This window comes from Parus major, chromosome 4A (genome assembly GCF_001522545.3).
Source record: "Parus major isolate Abel chromosome 4A, Parus_major1.1, whole genome shotgun sequence".
Taxonomy (NCBI): domain Eukaryota; kingdom Metazoa; phylum Chordata; class Aves; order Passeriformes; family Paridae; genus Parus; species Parus major.
In genome coordinates, this window is record NC_031772.1 from 886725 (window position 1) to 902955 (window position 16231).

Sequence of the window (16231 nt, forward strand, 5' to 3'; positions counted from 1 at the left end):
CACAGCAAAACTCACAGCAAAACTCACTCACAGCAAAACTCACAGCAAAGCTCACAGCAAAGCTCACAGCAAAACTCACAGCAAAACTCACAGCAGAGCTCACAGCAAAGCTCACAGCAAAACTCACAGCAAAACTCACTCACAGCAGAGCTCACAGCAGAGCTCACAGCAAAGCCCTCTCCAGCTCTCCAGACAATTTCCACTCTCCCTCAGTGGCACTATTAAGATTCTCAATGCGTGTATCTGGTTTCCAATAGTACGAGCTGCTCCTCAAAGGTTAGAGTTTGTTTTAAATAGCTCAGCCATCTGTCCTGCCGTGCCTGATGGGAGCTGCAGGGATCGAAGCAGCCAAAACAGAATCTTTCAAACTGTCATTTCTCATTACAAACATTTCAGTTGCAAACAGACCCGTGTCCTTAAAAAGAAAGTTAAGTCTATATATTTTTCTTGTGCATTATACAAACACTGCGAGTCGTGCTTTAGCACCTTCCTTGTGTTGTTGGAATTTCATCAATGCAAATATTGGGCCTGAACTTCACCAGCACCAGGCACTTTGCAAACCTCATCTGTGTGTTTTGAGGCTCTGAACTAAAAAATACTTATTTATTACAGGCAGCCACAGCACAGAACCAAGAACCAAAACAGAGCAGTAAGGAAAACACAAATGGAAATCAGGCACAGGGGACAGGTCCTAAACGTCAGCTGAAGCCCTGGGCTCACCTATTCTAGAAAGTTAAACCAATTTATTCACTTAATTGACAGGATTCGCTTTCTTAATGAAACATTCATTTTGAGGGACATGAGTTGAGAGCACACAGACCAGCTATGTGCAGCAGCTGATCCCACTGCTAATACACTGCTGGGAAAACAAAAAGGGATGAGAAGCAAGCAGTATTTCCTTGAGCAAATGCTGCTCCACATCAGAAAACCAAGCATGGCCTCAGTGAAAATGCTGATTGTCCCTGCACAAACCCACACACTCCCAGGAGTATCCGAGGAAATGAGACAGACAACAAATATATATTAATCAGAACAACATACCAAAGTTTATTGATTACTTCAAACAAAAGTTTCTGTAATGAAAAAAGAGCAAGTTGCATTCATAAAAGGTAACATTCACATTCAATTTCCTTGATATAAAGCAACATAAATGTATAAAATTGCATTTAAGTGAAAAAATGTAAGGTTGCAGTCCTTTTTCTTTGCAAGAAGCTGAAAATGTATCTGCTCGTTGCCTGTATATAATTTACATTTTCTATACACTACATGGTTTTTTAAAAAAATTCGTAGCTGGGAAATTGGATAAATGGTGCAGTATTAGGAAAGTTTCTCAACTGTGTGTATACAAATTCAATTTGAAGCTTTTATGCAATTCCAAGTCATTTATAATATTCTCATAACAATTAGGATTAGTTTTTGAGAAGTCTCTACGACTACACCAAGCTCCACTGTTATCACATGAGAGTTTTAGAGGGAATCTTAATTACTTTCCTTATCTTTCAGTGTCACTAGCCAGTGATAAAACTTCAACAAATTATTATGAGCAAACCCCAGCCTTTTTTCCTTCAAGTTTCTCCACCGAGAAGCCTTTACTGACCTTTCACTGAGCACCACCACAGCCTCCTGTCCCACTCCTGCCTCTCCAACCTTACAGCCCCTACCACCACTTCTGCTTCCCCTCTCTGACCTCAGAGGGCATCCCCTGATTCCACAAGTCACCCACAGCAATAGGAATTTTGTTTTTGCTGCTGAGTGATGAGGATCAGCTCCTCTGCAGGACAGCCGGGCTGTCCTGGCACCCAGCACTGCACCAGTGCACTGGCTGAAGATCCAAGCCCAAGGAAAACTGCATTTTCCCAAAATAAGCTGCTATTACAAGACACTCCACGTGAATTCCACCCCACCCGTCAGCAAACACACCTTGGGTTTGAACATCCAGCTACTGCAGTGGCTTCTTCCAGCTGGAGACAGGACACTTGGAAATGCCAAGAGAAAGATTTGGTTCTCAGAAGGCTCTGTCCTGAGACAGGCAGCAGAAATTATCCCGTTTATGTGACTATTTGGACAGTTCACACACGCTGAGCTTCACTGTTCCCACAGTGGAATTGCAGAGGAACAGACTTTGACCCTTGGAGTAGAGCATGACACAAAACAAACTGAGAAGCAAGGCATCAGGCTTGGGACCATTTGGGCTTGGAATGGTTTTGAATCACAGGAATTAGGCATTTTAGCGCCCATTTTTGAGAGGTTATGTAAACACAAGTCAGCAACTGTATATTTAAGGAGAATGGTTAGATTTGGCATATAGAGCATATCTTCATCGTATTTGTCGTTGATCTGTAGGCACCACATTTCAGCAAGTTGGGAACAGGACAAGGTCTGCAAGTCGAATGCTGGGTCTGTGAAATGAGCTGGGAAAGCAGAGAAAGGCAAGGAGGGAACAAAGCTTTGCCCAGGGGACACATGCTGGCAGTGCCGCTCCCGACTCGCATGCGAGGAGCGCACACACCACGTGTGGCCAGTGCAGAGTGATGGTCCAGAGTCCTGTCCGTCTGTCCTCTCCCTGCTGGCACCGTCTGTCCCCTCCCTGCTGGCCCCGAGCACTCCCCTCTCCGCTCAGCCAAGGCCCGAGGATTCGCCGGCAGCTGATCCGCACCGCTCCGAACCGCAGGGATGGCAGCCAGAGAGCAGGACTGCATTCTCACAAAAATTAACAACCTGCAGCTCCACAAAACTGGCTGGGGGAATGTTCAGTCCAGTCCCAAACTGTTCTGCTGTACGCTGCTCCTGGAATGAGCCTCGGAGCTTCTCTGAGCTGCTCTGGGGGACAGCAGCACCAGGGAGGGGCTGTCACACCAACCTGTGGCACACAGGCTGCTCTGCCACTGCTCATGACTTAACACAACAGAAAAAGCTGCTCTTTCCACGTACAAAGTATCAGAGGAAAAAAAAATAAAATATCGAGAGTCAGGCATCTCACCTTTGCTGTGCAGAACCTAAAGAGGAAAGTTCCTACAACCATGGTACAGGTAGATTTAAAAAGAACATGCCAATTTAAAAAACAAATAAAATGTAAAATGAAATCAGGTTCATGTATTCAATTTTAAACTGTCTTCTTTTTTTCTTAGTGCAAATAATTCAAGATGCAGTTTTGTACACCTGCAGGTTGGCAGGCACAGCCCATGTCCCTGGGATCAGCCAGGACTACACTGTCCCTCAGGCCTTCAAAGTGTTGGAGCGACTGCACAGCGCAGTCATGTAAGCACAGCCACGGGAGCCTGGCCACTGGGGCTCAGAGTCTGCCACAGCACAACTTGTGGGATTCCCTTCTCCCCCACGAAAGCTCCCTTCCATCACAGCCAGCCACAAAAGCTCTTCTTCACCCTCCAGCAGGAATGAGCCCAGCAGGAATGAGCCCAGCAGCAAAGCGGCTGTGGGAGGATGCTCTGGCACTTCCCAGCACTGCAGGTCTCCACACGGACAGCTGCTGTGGACAGAGCACAGGTGGTTTCCAGCTCCAGCTGGAGGAGGGAACAGCGAAGATTTCTCCCGAATTTTTGGCTGATCCTGCCGTGTGCACCTGGGAAGCACGGCTGGAGGGGCTGCATCACCTCCTGTGTGAGGGGAGCAGCCTCCTGCCACTGCCTTCAGGGGCTGGAGGGGAATGGTTCTGGGTTGAAGTCTGTGCTACTTCTTTGGTCAGGCAGAGCAAGAGCTCTGAGCAGCTCTCAGACAGATCTGCAGCGGGCAGAGGAAGCCCCCGTGTGAAATGGGGCTGGCACTGCACTCCTGCACTTCAATCCATGCTGCTTGGGGTGAATGCCTAAAGATGCTTTCTCAGCCTCCAGCGATGCAGGATTTGGCAGAATTGGTTTTTCTGGGAGGGCAGGGAAGCCACGAGACCAAAGACTAACGGGTACCGTGGGGCCAGTGCCCCGGCTGCTCACAGCTCTTGGTACATCAGAGGTCACTGCCAGGGTAAAACCACGGCTCTCCTACAGCATGACAACCTGCAGTGGTGGGGTGGAGCACTTTAAGGTATCCTGAGAGGATATCTTTCTGCCAAATTAGTGACAGCATCTTCAGCCTTCACATAACCATTCTCTATACGTTTGTATGACACTAACACGGGCAGATCGAAGGGGCCAGCCTGCAAAAATCAGAAGGAACACAGACATGTATTGCAACTGTTACATTCCCAAACTCAAACCTTTTCCTGGGTTATTAAAAAAAAATATATATATAGGAGAAGAAGAATGATTAGCCCATAATAAAAGTGCCAAATATCATTCACAACCAAGTAATCAGATGATAAATCAATTTTCACGATTTTCAAAATGCTGCATTGGGGTCTAACAGCAGCATCTGCCCTGCTGTCCCCTGCAGCTCTGTGCTGGTGCAGCCACCTCCCACAGCAGGCTGCAGCAGAATGTGGTGGTGGAGAGCACCACCTAATGCCAGTGGGGAAGGACTGGCTGCACAGCCTGCCTGCTGGCCCTGCCGTGCCCACAAACCTGACTGCCTTGGCAGCACGGCTGGGCACAAAGGTGCCAGAGGCTCCTAGATTATCTGCAGGTTTCTGTTTGCAGCAGACACCACACCTAACATCTCCCCTGAAAGCAGAATTGTGAATTCAATTAGGCACTTTTACCTCTTTTATTCTGCTATTGGCTATAAAGTTTAAAATCAAGTCAGCTCATAGGAGGATGCTCTGTGTGCGTGCACAGACACACGGACACCGAGCCACGCCTCTGTCCCATGTGCTGACACACAGGTGAGTACATGTGTTTAGTTCCCATCTAGCAGATGAATTAAAACATACTTATTTCTATCTGACAGAACAGCATGCACCCTAGAGAAAGGGGTTTTGGTACAAATCAGATGCAATACTGGAATCATTTTAACAGCTGAGATTTCCATCCTTCACCGTAAATGTATCGGCATTAGCTTTTACAGCAAGGGTTAGCACAGTTCAGACTGCCCTCTCCAATTCTCTGCCAATATTAGACTGAAATAGCTGCTAGATATTTGTTTACATATTGCCAAATATGTGTAAATACCTGTACAGATAAGGGATTCTGGAGAAGTTGGATAGTACAACATCCCCAAATTAAAATGCATCCCAAGCATTGCATCTCTATTCCACAAGGACAGGTGCCCCACACCGAAAGGCAAGAGGATTACAAGAACCACAGTTTAATTGATTTGGAGGGGGTTACATTTGGTTAATTGATGCCTTTAAAACCATCCCCACTCCTCCAGACAGGGTACCTGTTACAACACATTAGACTCATCTGAGAATGTTCTTAAAAGAAGTGGTCTGACAGAAGGTCTGGCCGACAGTGAATCAGGTGCCTTCCTGCTGCTCTGCAACAGCGAGGCAAAGACACTTAGAGCACACACACCACCTCAGCCTGCCTCAGACACCACCAGACACAGCCCCTGCTACAGCTACAGCCCTCCACAAAGGATGGAGCAACACACTCTGAACCCTCGCTAGGTGTTGGTGACCCTAACGCTGCCCGGGCTCTGCAGAGCAAGAGCCACAGCAGGCGTTCACAAACCTGCTTCTCTAAATGTCTGGGGATTTATGGTGCTCTTGGGGGACGAGGAAGGCATCCCTGATCTCCACACAACTGGCATCTTCAGAAGTGATGGTGGAGATCTGCAGTGAACCCAAACACCGGGGATGTGCTGTGGGTGGGTGACCCTGCCAGTCCCATGGCCAGCAAGTCCAAGACTACCCCTTGATGAGAGGGCTCTGGGCTGTGGATTTACCACTCACACAAGGAACAAGGCAGCACTGACAGGGGGCATGGGCTGGCCACTGGGGAAGCTCCTCCCAGGGCAGACAGGCCTGAACCATTTGACAAATCAATTCCACCCTGTCCCACTCCAATCTGGTCCAGTGACACCGAACTCCAGCCAGGCAGGAGAGGGTAACCAGCTCTGTGTCACCTCAACTGGACATCCTGAGCACCACCAGCTCGCCCACCTGAGCTGCAGCAAGAGACCCAACGGGAGAGACAGACAAAACACTTGAGTGAAAGATTTAAATTAAGGCAAAAGGTAGGGGGAAAGCAAGGTTCTGCTGTGTGAGCAAATCTAAATGTGAGCTTTCAGGAGTTAGGCATTAGAAGGAAGAAAAAAAAGCAGTTGAGCAAGCAACACATTGCGACTCAGAAAGGAAATCACCTTATTCACTCCAAGAAAAGCTGTGATTGCTGGAAGTTTGAGAAAGCATGAAGATAGTGGATGTTCCTGAGGAAGGAAGGCGCTTCGTTACCTAGTTCACAACAGCACAAAAGACAGAAAATTGCAGTACAAGAAAGAGAAAGGCAGAAACCAAGGAAAACACAAATGCGCCTTGCAGTTAAACAAACAGAACCAAAACAAAATGAAAGCAATCACCACATCCCACACAGAAAATTTAATAAAGGCTGAGCAGAGCTGATGTGCTGTGTTATAGGAAACTGTATGGGGGTGAGAGCCTGTCCCACTGGGATCAAGGGCAAACGCCCAATAACCTGGCCTCAAATCCATCCTCCCCTTCCAGAAGGGAACCTCGGCCACCAGGTTGTGGTTCAGGCCCCTCTACAATGTCCCCGAGTTTGTTTTTCACTTAATGCTTCCCTTGGGCAGCTTTACTTTATTTCAATTTATTTATTTTTATTTCAATATTAAGGTCAGGATTCTCAATAAGGGTTTTGATTTGAAATCATTTACCTGGTCTTAGATGCCTTTACAAATCAGGCAGCTGACAGGGTGTCTGATGGCTGGCACAGATATCCAGAGCTGGCATCTCCTTCAGGCACTTTTAATAAAGCTCTTACTCAAAATGTACATTTAAATATGGCTCAGCCTGTGTTTAGTTTGGGATGCACATCTGAAGAGACTTTTCTAGTTGACACTCACTTTGCTTTGCTAAGTGATTTCACAAGAGCCTTTGTTAAACGAATATAAAGCAGTCTGGAAAGTACTGCAGGAGGGGATGGATCTTTGGTCAGCAGCTGAAGGCAGAAATGGGTCATCTCCCAGGTGAGTTGAGCTGGGGCTCAGAAATCCCCAGGTCACCCTTCCAGGGCACTGTCCCCAAACTGTCCCCAAACTGTCCCATGTCTGCAGCTGAGAGAAACTCCCTCCCTGCCTCCTCAACAGGACTGTCCAGCTAGAAACTATAACATCATACTTGAGTGGAAGAAGTTACATGGATCCTCACAAAATACAACCACAGCCCTCTTACCATCTCAATTGTTTTTGACTTTAATGATGCCCCAGCCCTGGAAACATTCGAGGCCAGGCAGGATGGGGCCCTGAGCAGCCTGATCTAGTGAATGGCTCCCCTGTCCATGGCAGGGGGCTGGAAATGGGTGATCCTTAAGGAGCTTTCCAACCCAAACCATTCTGTGATTCCATCAATCACCAGGGCCTGGGGGCTCTCTTCCCCCAGCCCATGTCCCTGCAGCAGCCTGGGGACATGCAAACCCCAGGGCAAGGGCCAGGGCTGGCTGCAATTCCCCCCTGCTGGCCCAGGGCAGGACCTGCTGATGCTGCAGGAGGGAGAGCAGGGGGAGCAGGGGATGCTCAGCCCCTCGGGGATGCTCAGCCCCTCTGGGCACGCAGAGACAAGGGGCAGGGGGCTCAGCACAGCGAGCTCTGAGCCTGGCAGTGCTTCACCACTTGCCAGAGCAGTGGAGGTAACTTTTTAAGAGGTTCCCAGCTGTAAAGGGAGCCCTCCTCCCCAGCAGTGAAGGAAAGCTGTTAAGAAACCAGACAGCTTCCAGGGAGAGTGAACAGCACGGGCTGAGCCTTTGGTTATTTATGGAGGGTGGGCAAACGTGACTCGGCCTGGCCCTGCTCCCACTGCACCAGCAGCTGAGGACAGAGCCAGGGGAGCCTCCTGCTCGTGCCTTCTGACACCAAAACCAGCAGGAGATCCCAGGACAAGGCAAGGTGTGTTTGCTGATCAGGCTGGACAAGGAGACACCACATTCCCAGCCAGGGAAGGCAGCTGGGGAAAGGCTCAGGCTGACTCCCTGCTGCACATCCAGGCAGTAGTTCTGGAATAACTTCTTGACATTTTTGGCATGTGAAGGAAAAGCCTTCCATAGAGATGTGAGTGGTACATGGTATTGTTAGAGGTTCAGCTGGTGCCTAAGGCTAAGAAAGGTCTTCCTAAAAATACAGTGTGATACATCATCTTGTTCCTTACCTGATGATTTTTCTCTTTTATATTTTTTAAAACTATTAGAAGAATTTCTGGGAAAAGGCTGATAAAAATCAGGAGAATTATTGCCAGCCATGTGGAAACAGAAGTCAGCATATGAGCAAATACAAAATACATTCTTTGCTGCTTCAAGAAAGGCCTGAAAAAGAAAGGATACAAATAAATTCTGGTTAACATGTGTTTTCCAAGAAGACCAGAATCAAAGGAGACTTCAGGTAAAGCTATTAGCAGTTATGCCTCCCTTTCAGACAGAGATGGATACAGCACAGAAACACTCTGTCCATCCTCCTCCCAATCCATCTCCTGCCTCCAGCTGCACTATTTCTGGAAGCTTGTCATGATCCATTTTGTACCTTCCATGTCTGCTTCTTTTCAGGGTGGGAAGGGGTTTGAATTTAGCCACCACCACTGAAAGATAAATGATTCACCTCACCAAAAACCAGGTAATTTTATTTCAACCTCAGGCCTTGCTGTAGCTTCTGGTTTGGTTTTGACAGTGGAAATCCAGAGTCTCTCAATCACAACAGGTTATTTGCCCCTTCCTCCTTTCCTTGATGAGGGAGAACAAACAGCTGCTTGTGAAAAACACCTCATCAATAACTGATGACAAGGATCCCAAAGCAGCTTTTGTTTATTGTTAGATCAGAAATATTGAGCTGTGCAAGTTAAACAGCAGAAAGGGTTTTCAGTAGAGAACTCACATTTAACACAGAGGTGTGGCTAGACTGCAGATCTGGATCTGCTGGTCAGGAAAAGGTAACTGAGGAGCTAAAGCTTGTGACCCCCCACACAAAGTATTGAAACCTGTTCCACATCCTTATTAGCAGCTTGCTGGATCAGGGATCCAGCCAACAGCCCTTGGAGAAGCAAAGGGGTAAACCAGAGATGCTGTGTGTCACCTGAACATTTACTGCAGCACAGCAAATACAAAACTGGCAATGTTTGTAATGTGTTAATGCTCACCTGCTTTTGCATTTAAACCTAAAATGCTGGGTGCACTCGAATCAAGGAGAATTTCTTTTACTCAGATCCATAATTTCAACATCAGGACCTGGCTTTCTCCTGTTTATTCCTCCCCTCTGGCCCAGAGGGCCAGGTCCTCTCGCTCTGCCTCATCCATTCCCTCCTGTGGGATTCTTTCCACCACAGATTCCGTCTCTCTCATCCACAAACACCCTGAAAGGTTCACTCTGGAGCCTCCTGATAAAGGCAAGAGCCTCAGCAGCAGAAATGGCACCGTGGGCAGAAAAGCAAACATGCCCTGCCAAAGCTGAGCACGTGGATGATGCCCAGAGCATCATCTCTGACAGGTTCATCCCTCTGGGGGGCTGAGCCCTCCTCAAACACCTCTGACCACACAGCAGCCCCTTCCAGCACTGGCTTTTTCCTCAGTGAGCAGGGCAGTGCCTGCCCTGGCACCCCCAGGTCTCAGGATACCCCAAGGAGGGACGAGCTCAGGGCACTCCCCTAAGAAAGCCGTGGAAAGAAGAAAAGGTACTTGCCAAATGACTCCTCCCCAAAAGAATGAGAAAAACACATAGAAAGCAAGGGAGCCCCAAATCACAAAGTGGTTCATCCACGTCCAGAATCGGGTGTCTAACGCTAGCTGTGGGAATAAAAAGAGACAAAACAGGCTTTAGATGCAGAGTGTACTGGATTGTACTGATAGGAAACCTCAGACTGGTGCCACATTAAGGCTGAAGGCTCCCCAGACAGCTACCTCTGTGCATATGGGCACCAGGAAAAACAGCTTCAATGTCCACAGTGTTAGCAGGGAAACAGTGACATCCTAATTGTAACTGACACTTTTTAACGGGATAAATTTGATGCAACCCCTGATGCTACAGGAAAGAAACATCTAAAGGTTACAGGGACTGTAATTGCCTCTTGTCACCACCTGCTGTCCTGAACCAAACACAAAAGACCTTTTGTAAGGTCTTACACAAACAGTTTGTTCTGGAAAGCTCCATGAAACAAAATAGGTTTGCTATTGTTATTTGACACACGTGCTTTTGTGATCTCTGGCACTCAGCCCTGTCTGAAACAAGGTGGACAAACCCAAATTCTTTATTGCTCCTCTCCTCTTGCTGGAACTGAACATCAAGAGGTGAAAACATGGGGAAAAGTCAACCATAACCAACTGGAGTCCTCAAAAGAGGGGAAAAAAATTAGAAAAATAACCCAAACAAAACAAACACCTAAAAACCACAGACTACACAAAGGGAAGTAAGCAGGTTCTGCCTCCATGGAAGAAAGATTTAAGTGTGGTGGAAAATGCTCGTAGCCACTTGATCCTCAGCACTCTGAGTTCAGGATCCTGCAGCGAGCAGGGGGAGAAGGGAGGGAGGGGAGGGCAGGGAGGGAGGGGAGGGCAGGGAGATGCTGACCTTGAGAGTGACGGTGAACACCAGCACGGTGAAAACAATCGTCCCAAAGGTCCAGTTCCCAAACACCTGCAAAACACACACAGCACTGGCACAGGCGGCCCAGCCCCTCGGGGGAGGCACAGCCAGGGGCACGGGGGGCAAGCAGGGAGCAGGGGGGGCTGCAGGGAGCCCGGGCAGGGCCCCAGGCACACGCACACCTCGCGCCGCCCCGAGCCATGCAGTGCCACACAGACGGGTGACAGGGACAACCTCCTACTAACAGCAATCGATCCAGGACACAAAGTCATTGCACCACCTGCATTTCAGGGTTTCTTGGCAATTTACTCAGTTTCTGCTTTCTCGTCACACTCATCATCATCATCATCATCTGCAGAAGGCACCGGTGGGCACTGCTCCACCTGCTTTGGTTTGTGGGTACTAGTGACTACACACACAAAGAAAAGCAGATACTGTATATAAATCCAAATGATGGCAATGAATGGGAGAGATGCTTACCAAAGGCTGTCAAGATCTGAATGCATACATTAAAACAGAAAGTGAAATGTAAAAGTTTCCAAAAAATGCAAAAAAATTAAAGTCAGTAGGAGTGAAAAACGAGTCAATCAAACATACATGGATATTATGAACAATTGCTGGTAGCAGTTCTTACAGGCATAAGTGTTTACAGAACAGAACATAACCACAGATCTCACTGTAGTGCCACACAGAGCTGACCTCCAAAGGCATTTGCAGAACAGATCAGTGCTTCGTGTTTCATTCAAATACAACCACAATGGTTATAGATACAAAAGAGCACTGGTTTGACAATACAGGGGCTTGACTACATCTGGCTGGGGCCATAAATGCTGGCATTGATGCAATGTATGAATATACATACATACATTGAAATTTTCTCTAAGTGTTAGCCACTAAAAAAAGTTTAGGTATTTTCAAGGGCCATAAATGATGTTGTAAAGAAGTTTCCCATCAGCCAAAATCTAATAACACGTGGCAGCTGCCCTGCACTAACAGCTTGCTCTGTACTCAGTTAACCAGCAAAATAAGAAAAAATAAGAAAAAAGGAAAAATTAAAAAAACCTCCTTTCCTCCTCTTTCTGTGCAAGTTAACCCCATGAATTCCCACACCTCGCTGACGTGGTGACACAAGTGCTGGTCCCCAGAGCAGAGGCACGAGCAGCAGGCAGCAGGGACAACATCCTGCTGTTCCAGCAGCTGGGGACCTCTGCTGCCTCCAGAACAGGAGCAGAGGGCCAGCACCAGCCTTCCCCAGGGGCTGGAATCACACCCCCAAACAGAGCCAGCCCTGCCCTGTGTCTGCACTAACGAGCACCATCTCATCAAGGTGGGCTAATCCAGCTGCTCACAGCCAGCCAAGCACAGAGCCAGGGTCAGGCTGTCACTGGGGGAAGGACAAACACTGCCCCTGCCCTGGGCCAGTGCCTGGGACCACACACAGGAGGGCACGAGCACAGTGCAGAGCTCACTGCCTTGGAACAGAGCTGTGTGTGAGACCAGTCATTTTACCTAGTGCGTGTAACCAGCTCTGCCCTGTTTCCATGGCGATCTGGAAGATGTTTTATTTCAAGCATTTGCTGCAGAATCACACCATAAGCAAGGCTGCAGTGTTGGACAGGACTCGAGACACGCTGCACAGATTAAGCACGCAGATATTCCCTGCCAGGCGTATCAGAGGCAGCACACAAGACAAACACTCGTCCTCCTTCCCTCTGCCGCCGTTACCTTTCCGTTATCTTCCAACGATGAGTTTTGAAAAAGGAAATAAACCCCAAAGAAAAACACAAGTCCTTCAAAGGCGCCCAGAAAGGTCCAGTACAGGAACGGCCTCCACTGCAGCATGGCATTATCCGACACCTTCCTGCCAAGAGATGGAGTAACGAGCCCATCACACCACGCTCAGCGTGTGCTGGAAAGCACAAAGGGGACTGGGGGGCTTTGGAGTACGAGGCAAGGGGGGAAACCACAGAAATACCTCCCAGCACATAAAGAACATTTCTCATGTGCAGCTGCTGATCATGAGAAACCACAAGAGGTTCAGCATATGAATTGTTTTGTCCTTCTCCTCTAGGTAACTTGGATGAAAAGAGCAGAGTGAACAGAGGCAATGCTGTCCTGAAGCTCTCTTGCAGCCCCTGTGCTGCCCATGGTATCTGACATTATCTGCTCAATTTTACAAGTGGGGTAAGGCTGAAGAGCAGCTATATGGGATGCACAGAATCTGTGGTGTGCTTCCCTCTTTTTCTGAATGCACAAAGTTCTTTTTTGAGAAAAGCTCTGCAAGCCGTTCCCTGAAGTGGTGTTTTTCTGCACAGGCTGAAAATAACCTCCTGAATTGTATGGTGGGTGTTTTTATCACAGGGGTTGTAGCAGGAGGCTCTTGGCTGAATACAGGATGAGATCTGGCATGGAGCAGCAGCAACAAACGGATGGGCTACGAGCAAAGCTCTGCAGGGACAGGACCTGGGGGTGCAGGGGAGCTATCAGGGCAGGAGGGAGATAAAAACAGTTCCCTGCATCATTATCTTGTCAGATTGCTTTCTTTAGAGTCCCCATCTTCTTTGCATTGTTCTCCTTAACTCCTAAAGCAATACATCCATTTCCAGCTCGATGCACTTTGCAAACCTGTGTGGTGCTGGGCTCCTGCAACTGCAGTTTCTGAAATGAAACCCTACTGAAACCTACACACAACGATGCCATGACCACACTCCAACATTTCACAGTCTGGGTCTGAGGAAAGAGCAAAGACAAACCAGACTGGAAGTGTGGGGTACTGCAAAGACAGAAAATACAAACAGCTTCCTCCCTGTGAGCTCTGTTTTGCATTCCCATTTCTGTCCTGCAGTGCTCGTGGTAAACAGGCTTTTTCCAGAGTCAGGATCTGCAGTGCAGCAGCTCAGCACTTCTCCAGCAGCAGCGCAGCGGGCGCTCTGCATCCAGCAGCACATGCACAGTCATGAATATTCAAAATAAGGCTGTTTCCCCTCAACAGACAGAGCCCAGAGATCAGAGAGCCCACCAGGGGAAGGAACAGGGGCCTGCTGTTATTGCTCTCTGTTGCACAATATTCAATTACCAAGCTATTTAAAAATACAGACTGTGGCATTTTGCCATAGAGTGAAGGAATATAGAGCTCTGATCGACCATGGCTCTGATTGTTTACTTCAAAACCACCCAATCCTCTTCCCAGCCTTACAGCTCTTGCTGCATGCACTGCTTTTTCTATACCTAAGGCAATTTTCACACAATATTTTAGGCACCTGATAACTCCCTTTGCTGTCCCTGCACAGGGATCACCCTTGGCTGGAGCACAGCTGTGCCACATGTGGCTCCTTCACACCACAGCAACAGCCACTGGCCAAAGCAGCCCTGAGCTGGCCTTTTCCACAGGGCTGAGCTGACTGCCAGCCTGGGGAATTAGCAACAGGGATGCACAGAGAGCAGTTTTCTCCAAAAAACATCTTCCTTCCAAAGGGCTGCCCCAAACACGTGTGTGGGCAGGGCTGGGAGGAAGATGGAAAGCATTTCTGTGTTTTGTCTGTGTTTCTGTGTAAGACTGGAGCTTCTCCCTGCTGCAGCCAAGGAGAGAAAACAACAAGCAAAGCAGAGAGAGACAGTCCAAGCTCTCCTTTCCCTGGGCAACCGAGTGTGTGGATGGATGAGCAGAGCTCCCTGGGTTCTGCCAGGGGACCTGTGCAGGGGAAGCCTGGGGGACCATACCCATTTAGACAAGCTGAGAAACCACCTGCCTGAGCTGGGCTTCAGAAACATCCATCTTTCTGAAAATGAATGGATCTCTTTTCCTGCTGAAAGCTACATCTCCCCTCATTACACACTCCATCACGTGCTTGGCTCAAAGGTAACGTGAATGAACGCTCTGGCCACACTCACTGCTCCATTTTTCTTATGGATGAATTCCACCTACAGCTGACTCTTTCACAGAGATACAGCACTGCAATTTGCCAGACCAGATACTGTCAGGGCATAAACAAGCAGCAACAGGCTGAAAAGACAAGGCTGCTCAGCTTGCCTGCAGGAACAGCTGAGCCAGGAGGGGCAGGAATGGCTTTTCCTGCCCTTCAGTGATCCCACCCCTGACACAGGACAGTGACACCTGCTCACACTCCTGCACCAAGGGAGCTGAACCATGGCTGACAGAGGTTTACCCAGCCCAGGACCACTCACATGTAGAGCTGAGGGTCCGAGGTCAGCGTGTCGATGCTGATGTGCTGCTCCAGGAGGCTGTAAGCCAGGATAGGCAGCGATGTGAAGCAGATGTTGTACATGGTCAGATAAGCAGCATCATACAGTGGCTTAGAAGAGGAAGAAAAGGTTAAATGAGAAACAGAAAAAGGCCTCTCCACACAGAAATGAAGCCATGAATTTCCAGCCCTTGTCTCCTACATACCCTGCAAAGCCATCCCTCTGTCACACAGGGATGTGTGACTGGATGGGAGCCGTGCTCTGCAGTGCTGGGGGAGCGAGGCACCCGCAGGCTGCGTGCCCTGGGACCTGCTCCCACTGACAGCAAGGTCTGTAACTGGCTGGTCTCATCTCCAGCTCATCCTCCAGGAAAACATGACTAAACAGCCCTTATCACAGCTTTCCTCCTGCTGCTCTTGTGCTGCCATTTCTATTAATACATTTGCTGCCTCCCGTGGTTCTCCAAAGACTCTCTAGACTGTTTTAGAGGAACTACAGCTTCTTTTTTTTAAAAAAAAGGAAAAAGGCAAGTGTTTCTGCCAAAACAAGCAGAGTAAATCTCTCACCATTTACTCTTCCTTTTACTTTTGAGCCCAAATAGACACAAAAGCCCCTTAAGTTGACACGAAAGCCAAAGCTCTTGTCTCCAAGCACATGAACCCACTCAACACATGGATCTGCCCCTCTGTTGCTTACTTGGACTAAGCAAAGCTCTGTAACACTCATTGTGTGTCTTTTTTTAAAGCTGCCATAAAAGAATGAACCATTCTTCCTTCTGAGTGACATTTTTAATGCAGTGAAATGCAGGAAACCTTTCAAAACCTGTTCTCATAAGAGAAGCAGAAATAGCAAAATCAGGCGCTGACAAACCAGCTCAACCCTTCTCTCATCACTTCAGGAACGTGTCCACCTGTGTTTACAGCTGGTGGATGGGAAAGGAAAGAAAGGAGATTGCTTTGTTTTCAGTCATTGTCTCAAGATGTTATGTTCCAGATCTAGTGCTGAGCAACAAGGTCAGCTCCTGCTGTCCTCTGGAGCAGGATGGTGAAGGGACAGGATGCCAAAAGCCAAATCTCTGCTAGGAAACCTCATTATGCCACCTGCTTTTTATCTTGTCTATCTTGCTTTTATAGGCAAATTACTGGAAGTTACCTGCTGTGAGAATCCACAAAAGAACTGGTATAAAAACTGCGGTAAAATGAAGCAAAGGTTCTAGGAAAACAAAAGACAAATGGTCAGCAGGGAAGCACTTGACTTCTCAGTCTAAATCCAAGCAGTTTCTCCTGTTATCAGACATTAGTGTCTGACATTACAACATCAGACAAGGTAGGGCACTTGTTCAATCAAGCACAAAACCAGTCCAGTGAGCAGTTAGTATCTGCAGGAGACAACACAACGC

The 16231-nt window shown here is 48.1% G+C and overlaps 1 protein-coding gene across 5 annotated transcripts in view; it reads right to left on the minus strand.

Moving 5' to 3' along the window:
* Nucleotides 1-1019: 1019 nt before the first annotated feature.
* The window catches only part of ATP11C (ATPase phospholipid transporting 11C), a 52271-nt gene continuing 37059 nt past the window's right edge, over nt 1020-16231 (minus strand). The window contains exons 23-30 of one of the 5 annotated variants that reach the window (XM_015626548.3): nt 15985-16044; nt 14815-14942; nt 12355-12490; nt 10615-10680; nt 9730-9833; nt 8213-8366; nt 5272-5367; nt 4051-4150 (exon numbers count right to left, since the gene is read on the minus strand). In XM_015626548.3, coding sequence (XP_015482034.1) covers nt 5275-5367; nt 8213-8366; nt 9730-9833; nt 10615-10680; nt 12355-12490; nt 14815-14942; nt 15985-16044 — 741 coding nt within the window. In that variant the 3' untranslated portion in view covers nt 4051-4150; nt 5272-5274. Of the gene's footprint in view, nt 4151-5271; nt 5368-6195; nt 6287-8212; nt 8367-9729; nt 9834-10614; nt 10681-12354; nt 12491-14814; nt 14943-15984; nt 16045-16231 lie in introns of those variants that run through there. The other 4 variants (XM_015626549.3, XM_015626551.3, XM_015626552.1 and 1 more) reach the window with 4 other exon arrangements.